This window comes from Bufo bufo, chromosome 2, assembly GCF_905171765.1.
Source record: "Bufo bufo chromosome 2, aBufBuf1.1, whole genome shotgun sequence".
In the NCBI taxonomy this organism is placed as follows: Eukaryota; Metazoa; Chordata; class Amphibia; order Anura; family Bufonidae; genus Bufo; species Bufo bufo.
Genome location: NC_053390.1, coordinates 740,348,215 through 740,375,494, shown reverse-complemented (window position 1 = coordinate 740,375,494; position 27,280 = coordinate 740,348,215). Strand labels below are relative to the sequence as shown.

General features: G+C 43.4%; 1 protein-coding gene across 1 annotated transcript in view; it reads left to right on the top strand.

Annotated features, from left to right (window-relative positions):
* The first annotated feature begins 300 nt into the window (after positions 1–300).
* KLB (klotho beta) overlaps positions 301–27,280 on the top strand; it is a 52,678-nt gene continuing 25,698 nt past the window's right edge. Inside the window, exon 1 of the mRNA XM_040418968.1 lies at positions 301–1,157. Coding sequence (XP_040274902.1) covers positions 423–1,157 — 735 coding nt within the window. The 5' untranslated portion in view covers positions 301–422. The remainder of the gene's footprint in view (positions 1,158–27,280) is intronic.

Here is a 27,280-nt window from a genome sequence, read left to right as displayed (position 1 = left end):
TATGTATAATGCATGTTTTGTATGTATAGCCTGAATTGTAAGCAAGTTGGAGTTTTTTGGCACCTGGAGGGTTACACAGTAATACCTACATCACACATACATATATATATATATATCACTCAGTGTAATGATAGGTAACATCTTCCCCAGAAATGCAAATGAAGTTCTCACTAGCTGGTGTAAGAACACACCACCCCCTCCTTCAGCGACCCCTCCTCAGCTCACAGTTCAAGCTAATCATTGACAGGACTTTTACAATCCAGTTCTATAGAGAAGCTGAGATAAGACAGTCCTGCGCTGGGAGCAGAAGACAGCAGAAGGAGCAGATCTCTTACATTCTCTCTGCAGCAACTGAATGGAAGTCTCTCCATCCTTACACATGAAAAGAGCCCCATAGTAGCCAAGAGATCAGGGGGGACAAGATGGCTTATTTTTGGCTGAAGGGTTACTACTGGATTTTATTGGTTTTGACAAGAGAAGTCGTTGGAAGTCCTGGAGATGGCATACAAGTCTGGGAAAGACTGAGTCAAGTGAACCCTTTAAATGAAAGTCAGCTTTTCACCTATGGGACATTTCCTCCTGGTTTTCTCTGGGGTGTAGGATCTTCTTCATTGCAGATAGAAGATGATCACTCCAGTAGGGGACCTTCTGTGTGGGACCAGTTTATGAAGACCCAACAGTCATGGAAAGGCATTCCTTCTATGGACCAGCCTGCAGACATCTCAGACAGTTTCTCTAGCAAAGAGATGCCAGCTCTGGATTTTTTAGGGGTGAATTTTTACCATTTCTCAATTTCTTGGCCAAGACTGTTTCCACAAGGAAATAGTGTCCCCAGTGAGCAGGGTGTGCGCTACTACAACAGCACCATCAATTTGCTGATCAGGAAGGGCATTCAACCGGTGATCACCCTTTACCACTGGGACCTACCTGTGCCCATACAGGAAAATTATGGGGGCTGGGAAAATCAGAGTGTCATCCATCTGTTTAATAACTATGCCACATTCTGCTTCCAAAAGTTTGGAGATCGGGTCAAATATTGGATTACCATGCACAACCCTTACCTGATCGCCTGGCATGGGTATGGCACAGGGATACATGCCCCTTGGATTAGAAGAGACGATGCTGCTGTGTCTGAAGTGGCACATAACCTCATCAAGGTAAATCACTGTGTGCAATAGCTGAATGTTTTTGACTGATCTCTACGGAGTCAGTGCATCCAAAGTAATTCCTAAGTATAGTTCATAGGGTGTTGAGTTAAAACTGTATCCAAAACACTTGTAGACTTCCATATCTGGTCATTACACGTTGCTATCTAGTGCATTGATTGACCAAATACATGGAAAAAGCATGTCCAACATAGTCCAGGTAATGGGGCACTGTACTGATCCAAAATGGAAAAAAAAAAGGATTAGTTATTGGCCGGTCAAAAATCTTTACATCTATGATCAATTAATGATACCTGTATGTTTATAAAGTTATGGAGAAATATGTAATAAGACAGCCTGAAAGACAATTACAAAAGTGCGTTTCTATCATAGTTTACCAGTAACCCCAGTAGGAGTTTACATAAATGTGGCAGATATTACAATGGATTTCTTTAGGCAGGGTTCACACTTATAGATGTACTATCCATTGACTTATAATACATGAGCCGATCTACCAGGGTTCTATGGAGATGCACCCTCCCAGACGTGATAAATGTACCGTAGTTGGCCCAGGGAGACCTGCTTGTTTAATATTCTAACATGATCAGATCAGATTACACAGTAACAAAGTTTATCTCATCTTTTTACAGAATTTGGGTGACATTTTGCTTTTCCAGATCATTTGCATTCTGAACACTGCAAATGATCCTGCACATTGATAGCATCTGTCCAACAACAATCTTTCGAAAACTGACCATAAATGATTACTGCCAATGCAAACAAGTTTACCATCCATAAAGATAATTGCTTTGTCCGTGGTTTGTAAAATGAAAAAAATTATGTTTCAGAATAATGGAAATCTGCTTCATTGGTTGGAATCAGGGGTGCACCACCAATGAGGCCAGGTGAGGCGATCGCCTCAGGCAGCACCAGGTATGGGCGAGAGGGGGTCAGCCGAAGGGCCATGAGCTGAAGGGAAGGGGTTAGGTTAAGACATTGGCATTGGGGAAGGGGTGCGCCGTTTCAGTTTTTGCCTCAGGCAGCAGAAAGGCTAGGTGCACCCCTGGTTGGAACACTTATTCATCCTTCCAAATTCCTGAGAAGAATGCACGTGGGCAATGCATGATTATTTTCATGACGCAAATTGTTTTCCATAGGAAAAATCATTTTAAGGCAGGGTTCAGATCTGCATTCTGTTCTGTCGTAGGTGATATTCAAGCTGACAGATTTGTCGCCGGATAGAGCCTATTGTCTTATAATGGGGTGTGTTAGGTTTCAACATAGCGTATAGCGCATGCTGCACTAATATTTTTCAGCAAATATTACAGAATACTCGACAGAGGATCTGAACTGAGCCTGAACACAGACGTGAACAGATCCCTTCTGTATACTCAAGTGTGTAGCTACGAGAGGGTTGGCAGCACTTGGGGACCCTGACAAGCCACTTTCCTTTGGCCACATTATTAGGGCTCATGCACACAAACGTGTGTCAGCTGGGCCCCTGCTGCGGACCGCAAAATTCGGTTCGCAATGCACAGTCACCGCCCGTAGGGCCGCCGTATGTGGACGCAGGACCCATTCACTTGAATGGGGTCCGCAATCCACATTCGACGGTCTGCACCGCAAAAAAGTAGTGCATGCAGTAGTGGAACAGAGGCACGGACTGAAAGCCCATGGAAGCACTCTGTAGTGCTTTTGTGGGCTTCCGATCCGTGCCTCTGTTCTGCACCGCACCGTATCTCCCGGATTGGGGACCCATTCAAGTGAAAAGGTCCGCATCCATGATATGGTGTGCACACGGCCGGCTGTTTGCGGGCCGCAATACGGGCATGGCCGGGCAACGGCCATGTGCGTGAGCACTTAAGATACAGGGGCTAAGGAGGCAAACTATCTCAGGTGACGGAAAGACTACCTACCACTCTGTATATGCTTATTCCCGTTGAGATTTCAATTTTTTTTTTAAAAAGCAGACATTCCCAAAAGGCAATTTCATCACTGAAAAAAATGGGAAAAAAGTATTAGCACTTTGTACTTTTCCCAAGATGAATGTAGAAAAAGTAAAAATGATTAGACTTCCAAGGAAGAGTATGCAGTGTATGTATGTCAGCTTGATGCCATGTGGCACCGCATAGTCAAAGCGTGGCACAACCATTAGAATACTGCGGCTGCGCCAGAATTGCTCAGTTTGTGACTTGTCCCGCTGGTCAGTGATGAGATATTGAATGCTTTATTTTGGCCACTGTCCTTATTGTATCCATTGTCAGCCTGGACACTATGGAGTGTCCTCCACGGAATCGTCCATCTCTGACAAGTATATTTTGCAGTCCTGCAGGTGGCTAAACTGCTTTCAGCATGTCAGTGTGACTGCGCCGGTCCGAATCAAAGAAAATTGCAAATAGAAGCCTATATACTGCATATTAATTCCTGCTGTTTATCAATGGGGTCACAAAAAGCTAGGAAATAAAACTTAACTTTTAATAACTATCTCAATAATACTTTACTTCAATATACTCAAAAACTGCAATTAAGCAAAAATCCACATCTCATAATCTCATATCAATAGATCATAAACATAAATCCTAAAGTTTACAGGGGAGACTGACAGGGGTACACTTGGGGAAAAAAAGATGTCCCCGCCAGATCCCTGGCTAGTACCTCAACCCACAGGAACACCCTGATGGTCCCGTACCTGCCCTGTCTCACCCTCTCATTACCCTAAACATACCCAACGTGTTTCCCCACATAGCGGTTCATCAGGGGAATAATATGGGGTAATTATTCATCAACACAAGATAAATCAAAACTAAGAATTAATAATGAAAGAGTTAAAAACATATAGTTGCTAGTACATAAATCTCAGATAAACATGATCACAGTGGGGATACCAGATCTCAGAGATACCAATAAAATTATTTCTAGTTTTTATGCCCACAGGTTTATACAGTTAAATCCTTCAAAAACCTGACATTTCAAGACCAAGGACAAAAGGACCAAGCATATCAATCAATCAATCAAGTATATAATTTCAACCATCTGTGGTCCCACAATTCATAATCAATTAGATAAATAGTTAAAAAACCAATATATAGTTTAGAATTCATGGAGCCCTAGAGGTTTTTACTGCCAGATATCCACCGGACATAAGGGTATACTCCCCCTACTGCAATATGCTTAAGAGCCAGGCCAGTGATTGATTAGTCCGAAGTTATGTAATAGATAAATAACAGATAGTGGTCCAAAGGACCTCTCACGTATATGTTCTGCGGGTTCCTATTATGTCCATTGCTCTGGGGTCCTTCCGCGATATGGATATGATTCCGCCTGCCCATTTATGTTTTGTAAATGTTGCAGGACTGCATGCGGAAAATCCACTGCATTTACAGTAACAGCACTGCAGAAAGTGTCTGCATCGGAATCCGCACGTAACTTGACAAGCGGTAAGGATTTTTAAATCTATAGCATGTCAATTGATGTTTGCAGATATCTGCCATAGATTTCACTGTGAAATCTGTTGCAAATGTGCAGCATTTCTGCCCAAAAAAATACAAAATCACAGCAAAATCTGCATGATTTGGTGCCGATTTTGCACTTCCTCTAAAATGCAGGCAGCAGGACTAGATGCTCCCAGTGTTCCCAGCCGTGCCTGTAGTGAGGTGAGTATAGCCACAAATGGGAAGTATCATAAATATATGGGGGCACATAAGAAAAATAAGAGAAAAATAAATCTTTCCATTATATTTCCCCTGTGTAAAGAATAAAGTATCTTTTTGACCAAAAATACTGACCGTTTATTTATTTGTCTCTTCTTTGCATCCATTCACAATTGTAGCTTCAAAATACTAAATCAAAATACTGCAATGTGTGAATGAGGACTAATGACTGTTGCTAAAGGGCTTTTTCATTGCTAACATACTGATGACCTATGCTAGGATAGGTGGCTAATATCAGCTCAGTGGGGATCTGATGTCCGGCACCCCCGCTGATCAGCTGTTAGCAGTAGTAAACAGTGCATGAAGCTGCAGAAGCACAGCGCTGTACAATCTGTAGTGGTCGTTCTCTGTAACTGCAGCTCAGCTCCCATTCACTTGCATAGGAGCTGAGTTTGCAGTACCTGAGAACAGCCAGCACACAGAGGGCCAGATTTACTAATCTTCTAGATGGTGTGAGCTTGTCCAGACCTGCAGCAGATTTATCACAAGGGCTCAGGATGGATGATACATGTGGTGCAGAGATAGACACTTCTCTGACTGTATACTAATTACACCACGCAACAACAAAAAAACTTCATCTGCTACTGGGCAAAAACCATTTGTCCTATACTAAATCGATTACAAATCCAAAGTCAGAATTGTTGTAACACGTCATGAAATTTTGCTATGCATAAGTATTCCTAAATGAATTAAAGAGGACCTTTCACCGATTCTTACCCTATGAACTAACTATACAGATATGTAGAGCGGCGCCCGGGGATCTCACTGCACTTACTATTATACCCGGGCGCCGCTCCGTTCTCCTGCTATGCCCTCCGGTATCTCCGCTCACTAAGTTATAGTAGGCGGAGATACCAGTCCCTAAGTTATGGTAGGCGGAGTCTGCCCTAGCGCTGGCCAATCGCAGCGCAGAGCTCACAGCCTAGGAGGTTATTTTCTCCCAGGCTGTGAGCTCTGCAATGCGATTGGCCAGCGTTAGGGCAGACTCTGCCTACCATAACTTAGGGAACGGAGATACCGGAGGACATAGCAGGAGAACGGAGCGGCGCCCGGGGATAATAGTAAGTGCAGAGAGATCCCCGGGCGCCGCTCCACATGTATGTATACTTAGTTCATAGGGTAAGAATCGGTGAAAGGTCCTCTTTAAGCACTTGGAAAGCATTGAATAATGTTGAACAGAACGAGTTTTACTCCAACAATTACCTGATCTACATCAAAGTTTGCGTAGTAAATAGTGTATGAAAATGTAATGGAATTACAAAATTTCAAAAAGTCTCGTTTTTCAGTTTAAAAGTCTTACTTGAGCAAGGCCCATTACTGTTAAAAGTGCTTCAGGCATCTGCTTTTGCATTTGTGAACGGTCATATTTTCCCGTTGTAAAAACCAGCAGTAGTTCCCCATCATGTTGGGATTGCAGCGGCCTTGATGCCTGTTCTCTATTGTAGAAATATCTTTATGGAACCGCTCTCCATGTTTGTCACTTACATGTCCCAAATTGGGTGGGAAAAAGTCAAGACGGGAATGCAAGAAATGCACTTTCAATGACATTCGGCAGCCAAGTTGTTCATATGCTGTAAGCATGTTGTCTACTAATTCAGCATAGTTTGCAGCTCGTCTGTTCCCAAGGGAGTTCTGCACTACTAGCACAAATGCATCCCAAGCTGCAAGTTCCAGAGGGTTGAGTTCTGTTCTGAATGTGTCATCATGCATTTGTTGATTTCGGGCCCAATAAAAATTCTAGCCTTTATTTTAGCATCAGTTTTCAGTGTGCTAAACTTCTACTTCAAATACTGGAAACCATTTCCATCACAATCAATTGCAATTACAAAATTTTTCATTAAATAAAGTTTAATGTGAAGTGGTGGAAGATAAACTTGAAGTGGATCGACCAGTGATTTGTGTTGTACATTGTACTGACCAACTGTGTGCTCGACTCTGAGAGGCCACTGTCTCATTTTGTAATGATTGTTGTCATCACGACTGTTCCATAGGCACAAGAAACACATATGCTTTGTGTACCCTAACTGTAGGCCAAGCAGCAGTGCTACCACTTTCAGGTCAGCACAAATTTTCCATTTATGTTCTAAATATTAGATCATTTTCAAAATTAACTCCATAGAAGCATGGGTATCTTTCATTCCAACCGCATGAGCCAATGGAACAGATGGTTTTTCGTTACCATTGTGCAACAAGACAGCTTTCAAACTTGTTTTGCTAGAGTCTATAAATAGCCTCCATTCATCGGGAACATGTGTACCATCTAACTCCATCATAAGACCATTTACATCAGTACAGAAACAGACATAGTATGCAGCTAACTTGGTGTGTCGATGATAAAAGTGTGAGTTTTTGGTGCCTCGTTGTAGCAAATTCCATTCCTGAAGTCTAGAAGCTAGCAGTTCTGACTTTTCTTTACATAATGACAGATCTCTTACCAGATCATCTAAATCTGATTGGCTCAGCAAGTGCGGCTGACCCTCCAGTTGTTCTGGATCAGGAAATACATTGTGACAATCAACATCTTCTTTTTCATCAGGATCAAAACCGTCTGTTTCAATTGTCGTTCCTGCTGTGGGAGGGGCAGGCACTGGATTCTCTACATCATGTGGTACTGGTTTAAGAGCAGACTCACTGTCAGGATACACAATTTGTGACTTGTTTCTCTTTGAATATCGGGCGATTTTAGTAATGCAAAAGTAACAGTCTGAATGGTGATTTTTCTGCTCACACCAAACCATAGGCACTGCAAAAGCCATTCCTTTCCTTTTACCATTCAACCACTGCGTTAGCCCAGAGTAACACACAGTGCAACAAACATGAGGTGCCCAGCTTTTATCTTGATCTCCAATTTGTCAAAGTAATACTTGTAAGCAAGACGCACTCACTTTGTCAGATTCTTGCATTGATCATAAGTAGTGTATTTGCCACATATGTAGAAGAAATTGTCTGGATCGTTAACACATTTGCATTTATCCATCTTAAGTTTCAAAACTGATAGCACTATAACAGATCACTTTATCAAAATCTGTCCAGCTTGCCTTATATACTTACTGCTGACATCAGCCTGAGTGCGTCCGGTCAGCCAAATTCCAAGTTCATATTTGGAATCAGCACGCTCATTTTAGTATAAATCACATGTTTTTCTCTCAGTAGCAAAATCATTGTTGCGCGGTGTTATTGGTTGGCTTACTTTTAGACTGAATTTTTACGCCAGAATTTTGGTTAAATTTTAGCGCAGAAGGGTGCATTGTAAGTGTCCCTTTCAGATAAGCCTTACCGCCTTGTTGTGCATGTCTCAAAAAAAAAACAGATTTGCCATATTATGCCAATTTGCACCACTTTGTAGGCAGTTTTTCGGAACAGACACATTAACAAATCTGGGCCAGTGTATGGAGCTGCAGGATTTTTTCGGCTCCGTACACTGTTTAGTTCCAGAACCACAGCTGCCACTAACCCTAGATTGGTGGGGGTGCCGGGTGTGGACCCCTACTGATCTGATATTGATGATCTATCCTATGGATAGGTCAGCAATATGTTAGTCCCAGAAAATCCCTTTAAAAGGATTATTCCACAAAAAAACAAATCCACTATCCACAGGATAGGAAATAAATGTATGACTGGCAGAAGCCCAACCACTGGGCCCCAACCATTCAGGGGTCCTGTGTTCCCTCTTTGGGAAGAGTCAGTAGCTCATGCCTGCTACTGTTCCAGTCAACTCTACAGGACTGGTGGAGAAAGCCGAGTACATCCCTTGGCTAACTTTGGAAGTCCTATAGAGGCATTCACTCAAATGGTGGAACATGGGTTCTCTGTTCTCATGGGGGCCCCAGAGATTGAACCCAGACAGCTGGATAGGGGAAAAGTGTTTTCATGCGACAACTATTTTAAAGGAAATGCGTGTTTAAGGTCCATGCGTTGTCTTCGCTCTTATACTATGCCATTAATTATTACTGTTTGTAGCTGTTGTAGCCTTGACTTTTGGATCTTGTGTGCTTACTTCAGATACTCATTCCATGTTTGCTTTGTAAAGGCCAGCGCTGACCAGTCTCAGCTAATAGAACGGGTGATATAGTGCTGTTTTTGCTTGATGTTGCTAATGCTAACTAGTTTCTTCTAAGTAATGTGTGATGGCCATCCAATATACTGCACAGTAACCTGCGGCGCTCCATCTGTTGTAAAGTAGCACTGCTGGGAGTTGTAGTTTAATAAGCATCACTCTGGTTATTTTCCATGTTTCAGTATGTTCCAAGAGCTCTTTCCTACTCCAGCTCTTGACTCCACGTCTTACATATAAAGACCACTGTAACATCTTATAGTCATCTGTAGGTCTGTGAAAAGATTGTCTTTGTTACTATCAGGAGGGGACCTATAGAACTGTTCATCCTGATCTTCCTAGTTATAGAATATAAGCTCCACGGTGAAGAGACAGACATATGCAGCAAATAGAAAATGAGAAAAGGGGGTATTGTAATGCACTGTAACAAGTATACATGTAAGTCCATGTAAATGTCATTTGTCATTACCCGTGTATTAGGAATATTTACTGGTGGGACAGTCCCTTTAATTAAAGGGGAAATCCACTTCATGTTTTACTTTTATTGAATTGGGTATATAACGCCACTGGGTTCAATTACTATTTCTGCTTACTTTGCAAATAATTCTTCACCACTATAGCATACAAAGTTATTTTTGGGTAGATAGAATTTATCTTTGCAGCAAACCTTGGTAAAAAAAAAAACAACATATAGTGTATAGTATTTCATCAACTAACAGTCAGATAATTAATTCTACACTTCCTATGAGTAGGTGTAGATTTGCAACAAAATGCACCCCATTTTCTGGCTTTCTACTTAATAAATTTGGAGACCATGCCAATATTCTATTCCTTTTTCTTGGTGAGTGACCTGCAAAGCTGCAATTTTTTAATGCTAATTTTTTTTGCATATTAAGTATATATAAAATCTGCCTTGGAACAGGATAGTAACCAATCAGATAACAAGATTCCAATCTTAAATATAACTTCAGTAAACTACACTTTAAAGATATACAGTAAATACAGATATGCTTCTTGTGCCGTGCTGGCCCGCTGGGGGTCTGCGTGGGGAGTGAAGCTGGATGGGAGTGGTGGTTGTAGTCCTCATGGTGGCTAAGCCTAGATCCAGAACTCTCCAGGGCTGTGCAGGTAGTGAATGGAGGGGTGCAACCTTTGCTCCCTTTGGGGCGCACCCTAGACTTTTGGCTTCTCCTGCCTGATTGTGGCTGGGGAGCCCTTGATGTTAAAATAAGCAGTGGGGTACAAGGCAGAAGAGCAGGTGGAGGGCTAGAGGATAGTAAAGGCAATGGTCAGGCCCATTTGGATGGAGAAATAGAGTGTCCTTACTTAATAAATGATGGGAGTTACAGTATGAATGCAAGCAGCAAGCACAGTTCTCATATATTGTACAGAGTAAGTTTTTCCCAAAGGCTGCATGTAGGAGGTGGCAATGATAGTAGTAATCCTCCCTGAGACTCTAGAGGTTCTAGCAATCTTGCCAAATTAACCAAAGATTATCAATTACTGCAATTACTATCAATATACTTTCTGCAGTGCCCAGTTGCAGGGTGCAGACCGAGATTGGTTGGTCAGTCTGTCTCCGAAGTGTGGAGGGCGCCGGAGGCAATTGCCCCTTTCCACATGCAGTAAAGTATTTTGCCATATACATACATTTACCTTATTGTCTCAGTCCTCCACCACCTGTAAATATTCAGCATTTCCATCTCTCAGGAGATAATCCTTAGCAAAATTGCTTTTCTGACAGTTTTCCACTCTCAGGAATGGTGTTTTCCTACATAACTGCTGTCTTGGCTTACTTTTCAGCAGGACATACAAAACAAGTCTCGTCTCTTGCTTGTGCAGTAACAGACCCTCTACTAACTAACCATAGAAACATAGAATGTGTCGGCAGATAAGAACCATTTGGCCCATCTAGTCTGCCCAATATACTGAATACTATGTATAGCCCCTGGCCCTATCTTCTATGAAGGATGGCCTTATGCCTATCCCATGCATGCTTAAACTCCTTCACTGTATTTGCAGCTACCACTTCTGCAGGAAGGCTATTCCATGCATCCACTACTCTCTCAGTAAAGTAATACTTCCTGATATTACTTTTAAACCTTTGCCCCTCTAATTTAAAACTATGTCCTCTTGTAGCAGTTTTTCTTCTTTTAAATATTTTCTCCTCTTTTACCTTGTTGATTCCCTTTATGTATTTAAAAGTTTCTATCATATCCCCTCTGTCTTGTCTTTCTTCCAAGCTATACATGTTAAGGTCCTTTAATCTTTCCTGGTAAGTTTTATCCTGCAATCCATGTACCAGTTTAGTAGCTCTTCTCTGAACTCTCTCCAAAGTATCAATATCCTTCTGGAGATATGGTCTCCAGTACTGCGCACAAAAACCAGGAGATCATGGGACCAGTCCACCACCTGGTAACGGTAACTAACAACTGGCAGTTTACTATTTCCTACCTATACATAGCCTTTTGGGATACATAGTATCCAGATCATCTCAGTAAACATTTTAACAGCTTTTAAAGTGAAGTGTAAAGCATTAACCCTTTAGCAGTGAATTTGTTATTAACCTTTAGCAGTGACAAGTTACTGCACTCGTAGATCTAGGTTACAAATTACCATTTACATGTAGTGTGCAATGTCACTTATTGTCTGTCCATTATAATATATGCACCTACCATAGAAACACAGTTAAGCAGTGCTGTACATCACTTTGATCAAAGGTCATCTGCCCTTGATTATTTCAAGTAATCTCTTTGACTTAAAGGTGAAAACAACAGATCCGTATTTTACACTTATGGTGAATTTTGACAACTGGATAATTGTTTAAGCGATTAATGACTTAATCACATTTACCTCTTTAAAGGAAATCTGTCAGCTCCAAAACACCCCCACAATGGAGTAATATGTGTATAATGTAAGTGCTGCTGAGTCCGGTTGTGCAGTTTTTATCTTTATACTCACTTGCATTCTGACACTGTGCTCCTACAAGCTAGCAATAAAATGCATCGAGAGGACTCCCATGCCCCCACACATAATGGAGAGGACTCAAAGAGGAGTCCTCTCAATGTATTAGTTTGTGGTAGTACAGCATCGAAACTAAAGTGAGTATGAAGATAAAAATTACATAATCAGACTCAGCATCACTTACACTATAGACCACTTACTCTAGTTTGAGGTCATCAGTATGTGATTGGTGGGGGTCCGACACCTAGGACCCCCACCGATCAGGTGCAGCCTTATCACAGCTCACCAAACAGAGAGTCATACATTGTATAGCAGCTATGCTTGGCATTGCAGCTCATCCCCATTCACTTCAATGAAACAGTGAGTGCCGGTGGCTTCTCCAACAGCTGATCAGCGGGGGTTCTGGGTGTCGGACCCCCACCGATCATATACCAATGACCTATCATGATGTCTATATGTAGACAGCAACGATTTACATAAAACACATCTGTTTTTATATTGCTGAAAGATCATACAATATACCTTTACATTACCACAATTCAATAGCGACAAACTATAATTTATTAATTCACATAGACGATTTTACAAGCAATGATTAAGCGTTTTCAGTACAATATTTCAGGCACCACATACAGTACATTTACCCAATTATCATGAGTCATTATCATTCAAATTTTAATTATTTTCTGCTAAGCTAAATCCGCCAATACTACTACATGAGTGGAGTATTACTGGAGCACAGCAGCTAGTATTTCTGTCAGGCCTGCGGCTCACATCTGTAATACAGCACCTATACATGTTTATGGGTCCACACTGCCCCTTACTGTGACTCCAATTTTATACAGAGAGTTTTTTTTCTCTACAATCTAATAGAAAAAGTCCCAAATTTTGGCCACAATGTATGTCCTAATTTCAACTGTATCTGCACCGATCAGCTCTCTTCTTCACCATTCCCCTGCTGTTGGCAGTTCAGTTCAGGCATGATGCAGAGATCCATTGCTCCGTTTGTCCTGGAACATGGGCTAAAGGTGCAGCATACTCTAGGGGAAGTTAAGGGGTCATCATACTGTGTGGGGACACCTAAGGGGCTTCCTACTGTGTTGGGTACACTTATGGGAGCATCATACTATGTGGTAGCACTTCAGGGTGCATCATATTGTGTTGGAGCACTCAAAGGCTTATGTACACTTTCGGAGGCAATTTTTGTTTATGATTGCATTTGACTCATTTTTGGCTAAAAATCATATTTTCATTTGGCTTTTATTGAAAATATTGAGCCATTCTGTCACAAAGGGTTAACTGTTTTTCAAGCTGTGTGACTGGTACTTTCACTTTCACTTTGTGCCGGTCATCTAATATCCCTTTTCTCTAAGCTACTGAGCAGTGGTGTACATAGATAATTAAGGACCCCATAGCAAGGATGAAACCAGGCCCCCCACACAGGGCATCTTTCTGCCTAAACCCTTTTCAATGACCCTTCGGCCATTTTTCCACTGCTTCATTTGCTAGAAGTTGTTCCTTTAGAGGGTAGAGTCCTGACCAAGTGTTCACCCCGAGTAGAAGAGGATATAACCCCAACTAAGACTGGGTCCTCTCTTGCCCTGGGCCCCATAGCAGTCGTATAGTCTGCTGCTACGGTAGTTACGCTCCAACTACTGAGAGGTCATAATCACTCATTCTTATCAGTAAGATAAGAACTGAGTTATACTGAGTGTTTAGGAGAGCAGAGATAAGGAGCCCGGCAGCTCCCCAAATGACGGAAAAGAAAGAAAATCCACAGGCAGCTAGTAGAGCATGTTATCTTTGTTCACAGAAAAGGATTCTATATTGTTAATAAAGACTAATTCAATAAATTATTTTTAACTCAAAATAAGTACAATGCAATAGTAAAAAAATTGCCTCCAAAGGTGTACATAGCCTTTAAGGGTGCATTATACTGGGTGAGGGGTGCTAAAGGGGCATGGATAGAGGCACAATGGCACTACTGTGAACAGGAACTTAAGTAATCTTTACTGTGAGGGGCGCCATTACTGTGAGGGGCACCATTACTGTGAGGGGGCACCAATACTGTGAGGGGGCACCATTACTGTGAGGAGGCACCATTACTGTGAGGGGGAATCTTTACTGTGAGGGGCACCATTACTGTGAGCAGGCACCATTACTGTGAGGAGGCACCATTACTGTGAGGAGGCACCATTACTGTGAGGAGGCACCATTACTGTGAGGGACTCATCATTACTGTGAGGGGGAATCATTACTGTGAGAGGGCATCATTACTGTGAGGAGGCTCCTCCTTACTGTTTGTGGGTCACAACAGGGAGGGGGCAGTGTTGGAGTCCTGGCATATCTTAAAAAATTTCAATGTCTCTGTGTCCTGATTTGTCCCTCTTTAATTTCTTTCAAATTGGGACTATAGGGTGGCACCCGGAATAGACAGGAATATATGGGCAGAGGTTACCCTACTGTGACCCTTTTAACCATACTACAAATATAGTACAGTATTGAAAAAATAAAAATTATATATTTTAATGGATCGCTCTGTCTCAGGGGTTGCAATCACAGACTTCTCTGATAACGGGGATCAAGTCCAAAAGGTGCTTTATTTTGGCACTTAAGCACCATCACACACATAAACATCAAAAATAAACAACTGCCCGTCTGGGCTCTACCTAATACTAGTGATGAGCGGCATAAGCAATATTCGAATTCGCAATAATTCGTGAATTTTTGGCCGAATATTCCCCATAAATTAGCAAATTCGAGAATTCGTGATCTCGTCATTGTTTACTTGATTGCAAAAATCGGCAATGTAATATATTCACGATAAATTTGCAATTAGAATATTCAACACTATTCGCGAATATAAATATATAGCACTATATTCAAAATATTTGAAAATTCTCAAAGTGGCGATATTCGCAATTAAAATTCGCGATTCAAATATTTGCGCTCAACACTACCTAATACACGTGTTGTCTCTACCTCACCTATAGAGCGCCGTTCACACATGGGATTAGATCCGGCTTCCTCAGCCATATATGGTCCAGCAGCCTCCAGGCTGTGACCACACCAGCTGGTCAACAAGTCCTCCCAACTCTGATCGTGCGACCCTCTTTCCGTAGGCTTCGCTGGGCCCCCCAAACTTCAAGCTTTACAAAGCCTCTCAGGCTCTCCTCTCTCAGGCTTCCTCAGCCTTTCTCCCTCCAAGTCATCCACAGAGGATTGTTTTATCCTTCCTTGATTACAGCAGCAGGCCTCATCTGCAATCACCTCCGATAAAAGACAATACATGTAGTGGAAGGGTGTGGACTGGCAGATCCCACTACCAAACCTATCCCCCAGTCCACATGAAATCCAGCCCAGAACAACATCTAGACAAAACTGTCTCAGCAAACGACACTTTGCTGAAACCACTGCAGCTTTCTGGATTTCAGTTATGTCACCCATCTGAGGTATCTGGGTGGGATATACACGCCTCCCAGCACTTATACTGTTATACCAAAAGTTTGGACACACCTCCTCATTCAAAGAGTTTTCTTTATTTTCATGACTATGAAGGCATCAAAACTATGAATTAACACATGTGGAATTATATACATAACAAACAAGTGTGAAACAACAGAAAATATGTCATATTCTAGGTTCTTCAAAGTAGCCACCTTTTGCTTTGATTACTGCTTTGCATACTCTTGGCATCCTCTGATGAGCTTCAAGAGGTAGTCCCCTGAAATGGTCTTCCAACAGTCTTGAAGGAGTTCCCAGAGATGCTTAGCACTTGTTGGCCCTTTTGCCTTCACTCTGCGGTCCAGCTCACCCCAAACCATCTCGATTGGGTTCAGGTCCGGTGACTGTGGAGGGCAGGTCATCTGGCGCAGCACCCCATCACTCTCCTTCATGGTCAAATAGCCCTTACTTTCAAAGTTTTCCCAATTTTTCGGCTGACTGACTGACCTCCATTTCTTAAAATAATGATGGCCACTCGTTTTTCTTTACTTAGCTTTCTTTTTTCTTGCCATAATACAAATTCTAACAGTCTATTCAGTAGGACTATCAGCTGTGTATCCACCTGACTTCTCCTCAACGCAACTGATGGTCCCAACCCCATTTATAAGGCAAGAAATCCCACTTATTAAACCTGACAGGGCACACCTGTGAAGTGAAAACCATTTCAGGGGACTACCTCTTGAAGCTCATCAAGAGAATGCCAAGAGTGTGCAAAGCAGTAATCAAAGCAAAAGGTGGCTACTTTGAAGAACTACTTAGAATATGACATATTTTCAGTTGTTTCACACTTGTTTGTTATGTATATAATTCCACATGTGTTAATTCATAGTTTTGATGCCTTCAGTGTGAATCTACAATTTTCATAGTCATGAAAATAAAGAAAACTCTTTGAATGAGAAGGTGTGTCCAAACTTTTGGTCTGTACTGTATATATATAAAATAGAAAAATGTGGCAGCACCAAAACATAACAATATAACGGGTGCTATGTCCAGGGTTGTCACTGCTTACCCAAGGTATATAGATAGAAATGGACAGCACATCCAGTAGAAAAAAATTTCAAAGTTTAACTTTGAAATATTTTTCTACTGGATGTGCTGTCCATTTCTATCTATCTATCTATATATATATATATATATATATATATATATATATTGTAGGAAGGCGCAAGGGGCCGTCATTGACGGAAGGTATGTGTCACCGAGGTCCCTGGCCTAGGTGAGGTAAGAGCCGGTAATTTCAAGGGTCAGCGGCAGCTAGTGCTGATTGACACTGTTTGCTGTTAGTATGGCTGTAAAGCTGATCCGGGCCGGCTCTTACTGGGAGTAGCCAAAGTGCTGGGTGGGTGGCTTCTCCCCACATTCAAGGCCGGGTCTTTACTGGCCTATATCAAACCCATGAAAACCAACCAAAGATAATGGGTCAATTAAGTACAAAAACACATGTAAAACTAGAGTAATCACAAAATAGCATAATTTTATTAAAAATCACATAACGACATAATTAGCACAAGCCACAATAAACAATTAACACAGGCCACAATAAATGTAAAATATTTAAAAACCAAGAGGACTGATGGTGGGCTGTTGGTATATGTTGAAAGGTTGGTTCAACCAAACCACTACAGCTCAAAAATACATGATAACAAAAATTCATATGCACATATATACAACAAACACTTGACCATGTGGGTGATGATACACACCACAGTGACTAGAGCAAAGAAACAACAAAATGTAATAGGCACATACCAAATACTGACCAACCAAACTTGTATACCGCACACGACCACCACCAGTCCACTCCCCAACGCACGTTTCGCGTTAGCTTTTTCAAGGGGGTACTTTTTGGGCTATATATAGGTTTCCTATATCAAACCCAGCCAGCAGTCTCAGCTGAGTGTGGATTACTCCTCTCTGACAATGGAGCGCTGTCAGTCTCTGTGTGTTTGGGAACTGAGAACTTGTGCCGTGCTAAAGGGCTGAGAGAAGCCTGCTGGTAAACAGGCCCTAAAGCCTGTTGTGGACTGCAAGTGGAGAAACTGTTGACCAGGTGAAGGCTTTTGTTCCGTGGACTTTTTATGGTGTGAACAAATACCAAGACTGCAAACCGTTACTTTTTTGTTTTTCCTTATGTGTGAATAAAACACTGAACTGTTATTAAAGCGAACCTTTCACCTCATTTTCACTTTATAAACTAGCAACAGTACCTTATAGATTATCTTCAGTGTGTTCTTATACATGTTAGTGCCGCTTTCCTGCGCTGTTTATTCTTGAAAAAATCGTCTTATAAAGTTCAAATTTTCTGCTCCAACAGTCACGCAACAAGTCAAGGGGGTATCCCTTCCCTCACCTCTGGCTGTACCTCCCCTGCCCTAACCCCGCCTCTATGCTCTGTAATTGACAGCCGGCTCAGTCGCCGGGACCGCGCTTGTGAATCCTGCGCATGCGCTGTCCTCCTCATTCGCCGCCCGTCTTTCTTGCAGACACAAGCGCGATCCTGTAACAGAATCGCGCATGCGCCGTACACAATGCCTGCCTGTCTGCTCTCCCTCCCGTCCGCGCGCCCCACGTGATCACTGTAGACTTGCCATCTACAGTAACGCCCATATAGGAAGTCCGCCTTCCACACCCCGCGTCCTTTCCTTCCCGATGCGCTCCACATTGGAACGCATCGGCACTACCTTCCCTGGTGCGCTCCACCCACCAGCTTACATGCTGGAACTAGCGCCTCCCAGTATACCCTGCCCTCTCATCAAACACGCCTCCTCTCCCTTGTCTGCCCAAACTCACCAGCACACAGCGGCCCCTCAAGAGTCCACACCTCCCCCTGCTTCAATCCACGGAACGCATAGTAACAATCCTATAATAGAGTTCTAATGCGTTCCACTGTGGAACGCATCACAGTCATTTCCTGTGGATTCACAAGCGCGGTCCCGGCGACTGAGCCGGCTGTCAATTACAGAGCATAGAGGCGGGGTTAGGGCAGGGGAGGTACAGCCAGAGGTGAGGGAAGGGCTACCCCCTTGACTTGTTGCGTGACTGTTGGAGCAGAAAATGTGAACTTTATAAGACGATTTTTTCAAGAATAAACAGCGCAGGAAAGCGGCACTAACATGTATAAGAACACACTGAAGATAATCTATAAGGTACTGTTGCTAGTTTATAAAGTGAAAATGAGGTGAAAGGTTTGCTTTAAGTTAAATACTTTGTTGTTGCCTCTATCCTGCGTCCGCTAGCCTGTCTACCAGAGCAAATCCCTACAATATATACAGTGGATATAAAAAGTCTACACACCCCTGTTAAAATGTCAGGTTTCTGTGATGTAAAAAAAATTAGACAAAGATAAATCATTTCAGAACTTTTTCCACCTTTAATGTGACCTATAAATTATACAACTCAATTGAAAAACAAACTGAAATCTTTTAGGTAGATGGAAGAAAAAATATTAATATAAAATAATATGGTTGCAAAGTGTGCACACCCTTAAACTAATACTGTGTTGAAGCACCTTTTGATTTTATTACAGCACTCAGTCTTTTTGGGTATGAGTCTATCAGCATGGCACATTTTGACTTGGCAAGATTTGCCCACTCTTCGTTGCAAAAACATTCCAAATCTGTCAGATTGCGAGGGCATCTCCTGTGCACAGCCCTCTTCAGATCACCCCACAGATTTTCAATCGGATTCAGGTGTGACGGTCACGTACACTACACACAGGGGGGAAGATAGTGACCACTGCGCTCCACCCTCACCCCTGGCCCTTCCTACTTGCCTCGCAAGTCCTAATGACAGGGGACAACTAGACGGCAGTCCCTAACTTAGGATACGTGCTGGGAAGACAGACAAGACAAATAACGGAATGTGAACGAACCGGGTCAGAACCAAGAGAGCTACGCAGTACAAAGGGTTAAGCAAAGAATGGTCAGGAGAAGCCGGGGTCAAATACCAGGAGAGTAGAGAAGTACCAGAGAAGTCCGCAAAGAGTAGTCAGGTGGGAGCCGAGGTCACAATACCAGGAGGGATGCGCAGTACAGGAGGAGCAGGCAAAGGATCGTCAGGGAACAGGATCAGGTGAGTAATCAGTAGTCTAACAAATAGCCAGGAACCTAGAATTAACAGGCAACCTGTGGCCAGCAGGCTGCCTGTATTTATAGTGGGGTCTGAGGGTCATGTGACGTGGCCAGCATCACATGACCGACAGACAGACAAGTCGAGCACCGAGTGATCAGCTCGGCGCTCAAGGCAGACCTAGGAGCAGGGAGCCTCCCAGCTAGCAAAGCCGCCCTGGGGACGAGGCCAAACACAGATCCTCGCTCCCGAAGCTAAGCAGCAGGTCTGCGGCTGATGGGAGACCGAGTGCGCCTTTGGCACCCCGGGACAGTACCCCCCCTTTTACGAGGGGCCACCGGACCCAAGACTTCAGGCGATGGCCTTTCAGGATGTTCTAAATGAAATTTTTGAACCAGTCTAGGAGCATGAACCTCCCTAGCAGGAACCAAAGATCTCTCTTCGGGTCCATACCCCTTCCAGTGAATCAGGTACTGTAAGGAATTACGCACTATCCTGACATCCACTATCTTAGACACCACATACTCGACAACATCATTAACAAGAACCGGCGGAGGCGAGGCTTTCGACGGTACAACAGGCTTTCGACGGTACAACAGGTTCAAAATATTTTTTAAGTAGAGATTTATGAAATAAATTATGAATGTGGAATGACTCGGGCAGCTCCAACTTAAACGATACCGGATTAATCACCTCTGTGATCTTATAAGGTCCAATAAAATGAGGAGCAAATTTTCTAGAAGCTACCTTGAGAGATAGATTCTTGGAGGACAACCATACTTTATCCCCAACCTGAAAGTTCACCCTCTTGGAACGTCTCCTATCGGCCTTGAGTTTTTGAGAACTTTGAGCCTTTTCTAGGTTCAATTGAACCCGGGCCCAAACTGTGCACAGTTCGGAGGAGAGTTTATCCGCTTCAGGGTTAGAGGAGGAGACGGACGACCCAGAATGAAAATGGGGATGAAAACCATGGTTACAAAACTCTCAGGGTGGTAGGCGGAGGAAAAAGACAACGAAATCTGACACCTTTGACAGAAAGCCCTCCAAAATTTGGACACAAACTGCACAACCCTGTCAGATACAATATTTTCCGGGATACCATGTAACCGTACAATTTCTTTCACAAAAATAGACGCCAGGGTCTTGGCATTCGGGAGTTTAGACAGAGGAATGAAATGAACCATCTTGCTAAACCTATCGACCACTACCCAAACCACAGTCTTACCCTCCGCCGGCGGCAGGTCAGTTATAAAGTTCATCGAGATATGGGACCAGGGTCTACTGGGAATGAGTAGGGGTCGTAGGTTACCAGCAGGGCGAGTCCTAGGTGTCTTAAACCTAGCACAAACCTCACATGCTGACACATCCCTAAATAGAGTGGGCCACCAATAAGATCTAGAAACCAGCTCTCTAGTGCCCTCAAAACCAGGATGTCCACAAAAGGCAGAATCATGACACTCACCCAACAGCTGGAGACGAAATTGTATGGGGACAAACAACTTATCTGTTGGGGTGGTTGCCGGTGCCAAATGTTGTTCAGCCTTAATAAGAGCCGAGATATCTTGGGTTAAGGCTGCTACGAAGATATTTGCTGGTAGGATGGATTCAGGCGGTGCCTCTGTAGGCTGAAAAGCATGGAAGCTCCGAGATAATGCATCAGCCTTCACGTTTTTACTTCCAGGCCTGAAAGTAATGGCGAATTAAAAACGAGTAAAAAACAATGCCCATCTAGCCTGACGGGGATTCAACCTCTTAGCAGATTCGAGAAACATAAGGTTCTTATGGTCAGTGACAAGAGTTACACAATGCCTTGCCCCCTCCAGAAAATGCCTCCACTCCTCAAATGCCCACTTAATGGCCAGCAACTCCCGATTCCCTATGTCGTAGTTTCTCTCGGTGGAAGAAAATTTTCTGGAAAAGAATTCACACGGTCTCAGGTTAGTTAGACTAGCAGGACCTTGTGAAAGGACTTCTCCTGCGCCGTCCTCAGACGCATCCACCTCCACAATAAAAGGTCTCTCCTGATCTGGCTGGATCAGAATGGGAGCGCTACTGAATGCCTTTTTTAGTGTTTCAAACCAAGTAATGGCCTCAGTAGACCAGTTCTCCAAATCCGCCCCTTTCTTAGTAAGGTCGGTCAACTGTTTAGCAATTACTGAAAACTTCTTAATAAATTTAAGGTAGTAATTGGCAAAACCTAAGAACCGTTGTAAGGCCTTTAAGCATGAAGGCCTTACCCATTCCTTAATAAATAGTACCTTACCAGGATCCATCTTGAAGGCGTGAGGGGTCAGGACATGCCCTAGAAACAGTATCTCCTGTACACCACAGACACATTTCTCTTGTTTAGCGGACAACTGATTCTCCCTCAACACCTCTAATACTTGTCTAACATGAGACACATGAGATTTGAAATCAGGGGAAAATATCAAAATGTCGTCAAGATAGACAATGACAAATTTACCTAAAAACTCTCTAAGAATATCATTCATAAAGTTTTGGAACACAGCTGGGGCATTGCTAAATCCAAAAGGCATAACCTGATTTTCTAAGTGTCCTGCCGGAGTATTGAACGCCGTCTTCCATTCGTCTCCCTCCTTGATTCGGATTAGATTATATGCCCCTTTCAGGTCAATCTTAGAAAACCAGGTTGCCCCCAGAACCTGGTTAAATAAATCTGGAATCAATGGGAGAGAGTATCTATACTGGATAGTGATCTTATTCAATTTCCGGTAATCGATACAAGGCCTAAGACCACCATCCTTCTTCTTAACGAAGAAAACCCCCGCTCCCATAGGAGAGACAGAAGGTCTAAGGCTTTCCTTAATATAATCCTCCATGGCCTTGCGTTCGGGCTTAGAGAGATTATAAATACGCCCCTTAGGAAACCTGGCACCTTCTACTAACTCTATGGCGCAATCACAAGGTCTATGCGGTGGTAGAACCTCCGGGGTAGGTGATGAGAACACATCAGAATATACCCTAATGACCGTGGGTAATATATCAGATTCTACTGAGACCCCAGCTTGTACCACAGACAAGCACGAGTCACACTTTGGTCCCCATTTCACCAACTCCCCCCTGGACCAATCAATAGTGGGGTTGTGTAATTGGAGCCAAGGCAACTCTAGTACCACCTCGACCGGTAAGTTCTCCAGGACTAAGAGGGAACATTTGTCAGAGTGGCACACCCCCACGGTTAAAGAAATCTCTGAGGTACATGACCTCACCATACCACCTTCCAGGGGAGTGGCATCAATAGCCATGACATGGATAGTTGTAGGAAGAGAAAAAATTGGAATACCCAGTCTAATGGCGTACTCAGCGTCAATAAAGCTGGCCGCTGAACCAGAGTCAATAAAGGCCTTACCCGGCCATTTATTAACCCCCAGAGATATTGTTATAGGTACCAAAAGCTTACATTTTGTAATATCAGGGTGTACCTGGTCTTTAGGTTGCCTTGCCTTGGGAGACTTAACGGAGAGGGCCTTCTTAGGACACTGGTTGATCCAATGGTCAGGATCTCCGCAGTAAAAACACACTCCACGTCTGCGGCGCTGATTCCTTTGAGTTATGCCGACCTGCATGGGTTCCTCGGTAGAGACCTCAGTGTTGTCTCTGGGATAGTCCTCAGGCTGGACCACCATCTGAGAAGAGAACTGTCGTTCCTGTCGTCTCTCTCTAACCTGTCGGTCAAGTCGGACTACAAGGGTCATTATCTCCTCTAGAGTCTCTGGAAGCTGATAACTCACTAGAAGATCCTTTAAGTCATCAGACAGACCTGACCTGAACTGACTCTTAAGTGCTGGTTCATTCCATCCTGAGGGAACACACCACCTTCTGAATTGGGTGCAATACTCCTCTGCAGGTAGATCACCCTGAACCAGAACCTTTAGAGCAGTCTCGGATACCAGTGTCCTGTCTGGTTCATCATACAGGGTACCCAGGGCCTGAAAAAATCCCTCCACTGATGTTAAACTACTGGCGTCAGCAGGTAAAGAAAATGCCCAGTCCTGGGGATCACCCTGTAACCGGGAAATGACAATGCCCACGCGTTGACTCTCGGGGCCAGAGGATACGGGGCGCAAACGGAAAAAAAGTTTACAATTTTCTTTAAAGGAAAGAAACTTCTTCCGATCTCCAGAAAAGGTCTCAGGAAGCTTAATCTGGGGCTCTAAATGTGGACTGGAGGCCTGAGGGATGGAAGTACCTTGTCCTAGCTCAAAAGAACTGAGTTTCTCCCCTAGCTCCTGCACCTTCTGCGTCAGGTTAGAGACATGGTCAGTCAGGGTCACCAGAGGATTCATGATACAGTGGTTAGGTTACGGCCTGTTAATCTGTGACGGTCACGTACACTACACACAGGGGGGAAGATAGTGACCACTGCGCTCCACCCTCACCCCTGGCCCTGTCTACTTGCCTCGCAAGTCCTAATGACAGGGGCAACTAGACGGCAGTCCCTAACTTAGGATACATGCTGGGAAGACAGACAAGACAAATAACGGAATGTGAACGGACCGGGTCAGATCCAAGAGAGCTACGAAGTACAAAGGGTTAAGCAAAGAATGGTCAGGAGAAGCCGGGGTCAAATACCAGGAGAGTAGAGAAGTACCAGAGAAGTCCTCAAAGAGTAGTCAGGTGGGAGCCGAGGTCACAATACCAGGAGGGATGCGCAGTACAGGTGGAGCAGGCAAAGGATCGTCAGGGAACAGGATCAGGTGAGTAATCAGTAGTCCAACAAATAGCAAGGAACCTAGAATTAACAGGCAACCTGTGGCCAGCAGGCTGCCTGTATTTATAGTGGGGTCTGAGGATCATGTGATGTGGCCAGCATCACATGACCGACAGACAGACAAGTCGAGCACCGAGTGATCAGCTCGGCGCTCAAGGCAGACCTAGGAGCAGGGAGCCTCCCAGCTAGCAAAGCCGCTCTGGGAACGAGGCCAAACACAGATCCTCGCTCCCGAAGCTAAGCAGCAGGTCTGCGGCTGATGGGAGACCGAGTGCACCTTTGGCGCCCCGTGACATCAGGTCTGGGCTCTAGCTGGGCCATTCCAAAACTTTAATCTTCTTCTGGTGAAGCCATTCCTTTGTTGATTTGGATGTATGCTTTGGGTCGTTGTCATGCTAAAAGATGAAGTTCCTCTTCATGTTCAGCTTTCTAACAGAAGCCTGAAGGTTTTGTGCCAATATTGACTGGTATTTGGAACTGTTCATAATTCTCTCTAGCTTAACTAAGGCCCCAGTTCCAGCTGAAGAAGAACAGCCCCAAAGCATGATGCTGCCACCACCATGCTTCACTGTGGGTATGGTGTTCTTTTGGTGATGTGCAGTGTTGTTTTTGCACCAAACATATCTTTTGGTATTATGGCCAAAAAGTTCAACCTTGGTTTCATCAGACCATAACACATTTTCCCACATGCTTTTGGGAGACTTCAGATGTGTTTTTGCAAAATGTAGCCTGACTTGGATGTTTTTCTTCGTAAGAAAAGGCTTTCGTCTTGCCAATCTACCCCATAGCCCAAACATATGAAGAATACGGGAGATTGTTGTCACATGTACCACACAGCCAGTACTTGCCAGATATTCCTGCAGCTACTTTAATGTTGCTGTAGGCCTCTTGGTAGCCTCCCAGACCAGTATTCTTCTCATCTTTTCATCAATTTTGGAGGGACGTCCAGTTCTTGGTAATGTCACTGTTGTGCCATATTTTCTCCACTTGATGATGACTGTCTTCACTGTGTTCCATGGTATATCTAATGCTTGGAAATTCTTTTGTGCCCTTCTCCTGACTGATACCTTTTAACAATAAGATCCCTCTGATGCTTTGGAAGCTCTCTGTGGACCATGGCTTTTGCTGTGGGATGCGACGAAGCAAATTTCAGGAAAGACCAAGTAGAGCAGCTGAACTTTATTTGGGGTTAGGGCTCATTCAGACGGCCGTATGCTGTCCGCAAAAATACTGAATGCTATCCGTTTTTTTGCGGATCCGCAAAAAAACGGATCTGCAAAAAAACGGATAGCATTCAGTATTTTTGCGGACCCATAGACTTCAATGGGGCCATGTCCTGATTTTCACGGACAAGTATAGGACATGTTTCATTTTTTTTGCGGATCCGCAAAAAAACGGATAGCATTCAGTATTTTTGCGGACAGCATACGGCCGTCTGAATGAGCCCTTAATCAGAGGCACTTTAAATGATGGCAGGTGTATGCTGACTCCTATTTAACATGATTTTGAATGTGATCGCTTAATTCTGAACACAGCTGCATCCCCAGTTATAAGAGGGTGTGCACACTTATGCAACCACATTATTTTAGTTTTTTTTTTTCTTCTTCCCTCCACCTAAAAGATTTCAGTTTGTTTTTCAATTGAGTAGTACGGTTTATAGGTCACATTAAAGGTAGAAAAAGTTCTGAATTGATTTATCTTTGTCTCATTTTATTACAGCACAGAAACCTGACATTTTAACATTTTTATATCCACTCTATATATGCACACACAATATGTATACATATATCTATTTTATCCATCCATCTATCTAAATATCTACCTATCCATATATATATATATATATATATATATAACTTTCTAAAGTTGAATATTGAGCAGTACAACTAACAGATTTGGTGTCCTGGACAGCATTCCATTGGACTTCTACTACTAGAAGAATGTGGGGGTTCACCACAGTTATATATATATAGATTTTTTTAATTATTTTATTATTCTCTTTCCATTTTCTTGCATTATTTTTGAATTCTTATTGCATTATGAACAAGGTTTGTAAAGCAGAAGACGCAGAACATACTTTGGATTAAAAGCCTCCTGGAGTGCCCATACATGTTTTATGTAGTCTGTGTACAGATGACAAGCAGTCTGATAGCAATATAACCGCTATCTGTGAACCTTGAGTGCACACCTGTTCTGTGAGTGACATTCTCACTGCAGCTTAGTCCTTTGGCTGCAGAGTGCAGGATCAGGAGCTCATGTACATGGTCATATTAAGGGCCTATGCTATATAGACCTAATAGACTACTATGGGCCCACACTGTCCTTCATGTACCATTGTATGGGATATTACATATTCAGATATTAGATATGCATCCTGGAAAGCAGTGACGCACCAAGGCACCATACGGTCGCCCACCGGATGCCTAGTGCTCTGTAATATATAAACGTGAAACCACATGGCGGTGTTCAGACTCCATGCACACCGCTCCGGGGGCAATATTTACCACAATCTAACAACCCACTTTCTTGATTTAGCTGTGTTTAAAGGGGTTGTCCCAAAAGAAATATTCTATATGTTTTTAGACCAGCAGCTGGATCTGAATACTTTTGTAGCTGCTTCTAATGTGTTTGGCCACCTTTAGAATATATGGAGAGTCTGTGAATCCTGACTGATTCTCTGTAGAAATGTTGAATGATTATATTAAAAGGGTATTCCTATCACAGACAATGGGGGCATATTGCTTGGATATGCCCCTATTGTATGATAGGTGCGGGTCCCAGAGGTGGGTCCCGCAACTACAACGAGAACGGAGCGGGGAGAGCTGTGGCTGGAGGACCCCAGATTTCCTGGGGTCTGTCCACCACCAAGCGCTGCTCCCCGCTGCTTCCATATAAGTGAATGGGAGCGCACTGCACACGCACGGCGCCTGCTCCCATTCATTTCTATGGGGCAGATGGATATGGTGGCCCCATAGAAATGAATGGAGGGCGGCTGCGCATGCGCAGTGCGCCCTCCATTCATTTCACCGCTCCGTTCTCATTGTAGGTGCGGGTCCCAGAGGTGGGACTCGCACCTATCAGACAATGGGGGCATATCCTAGCG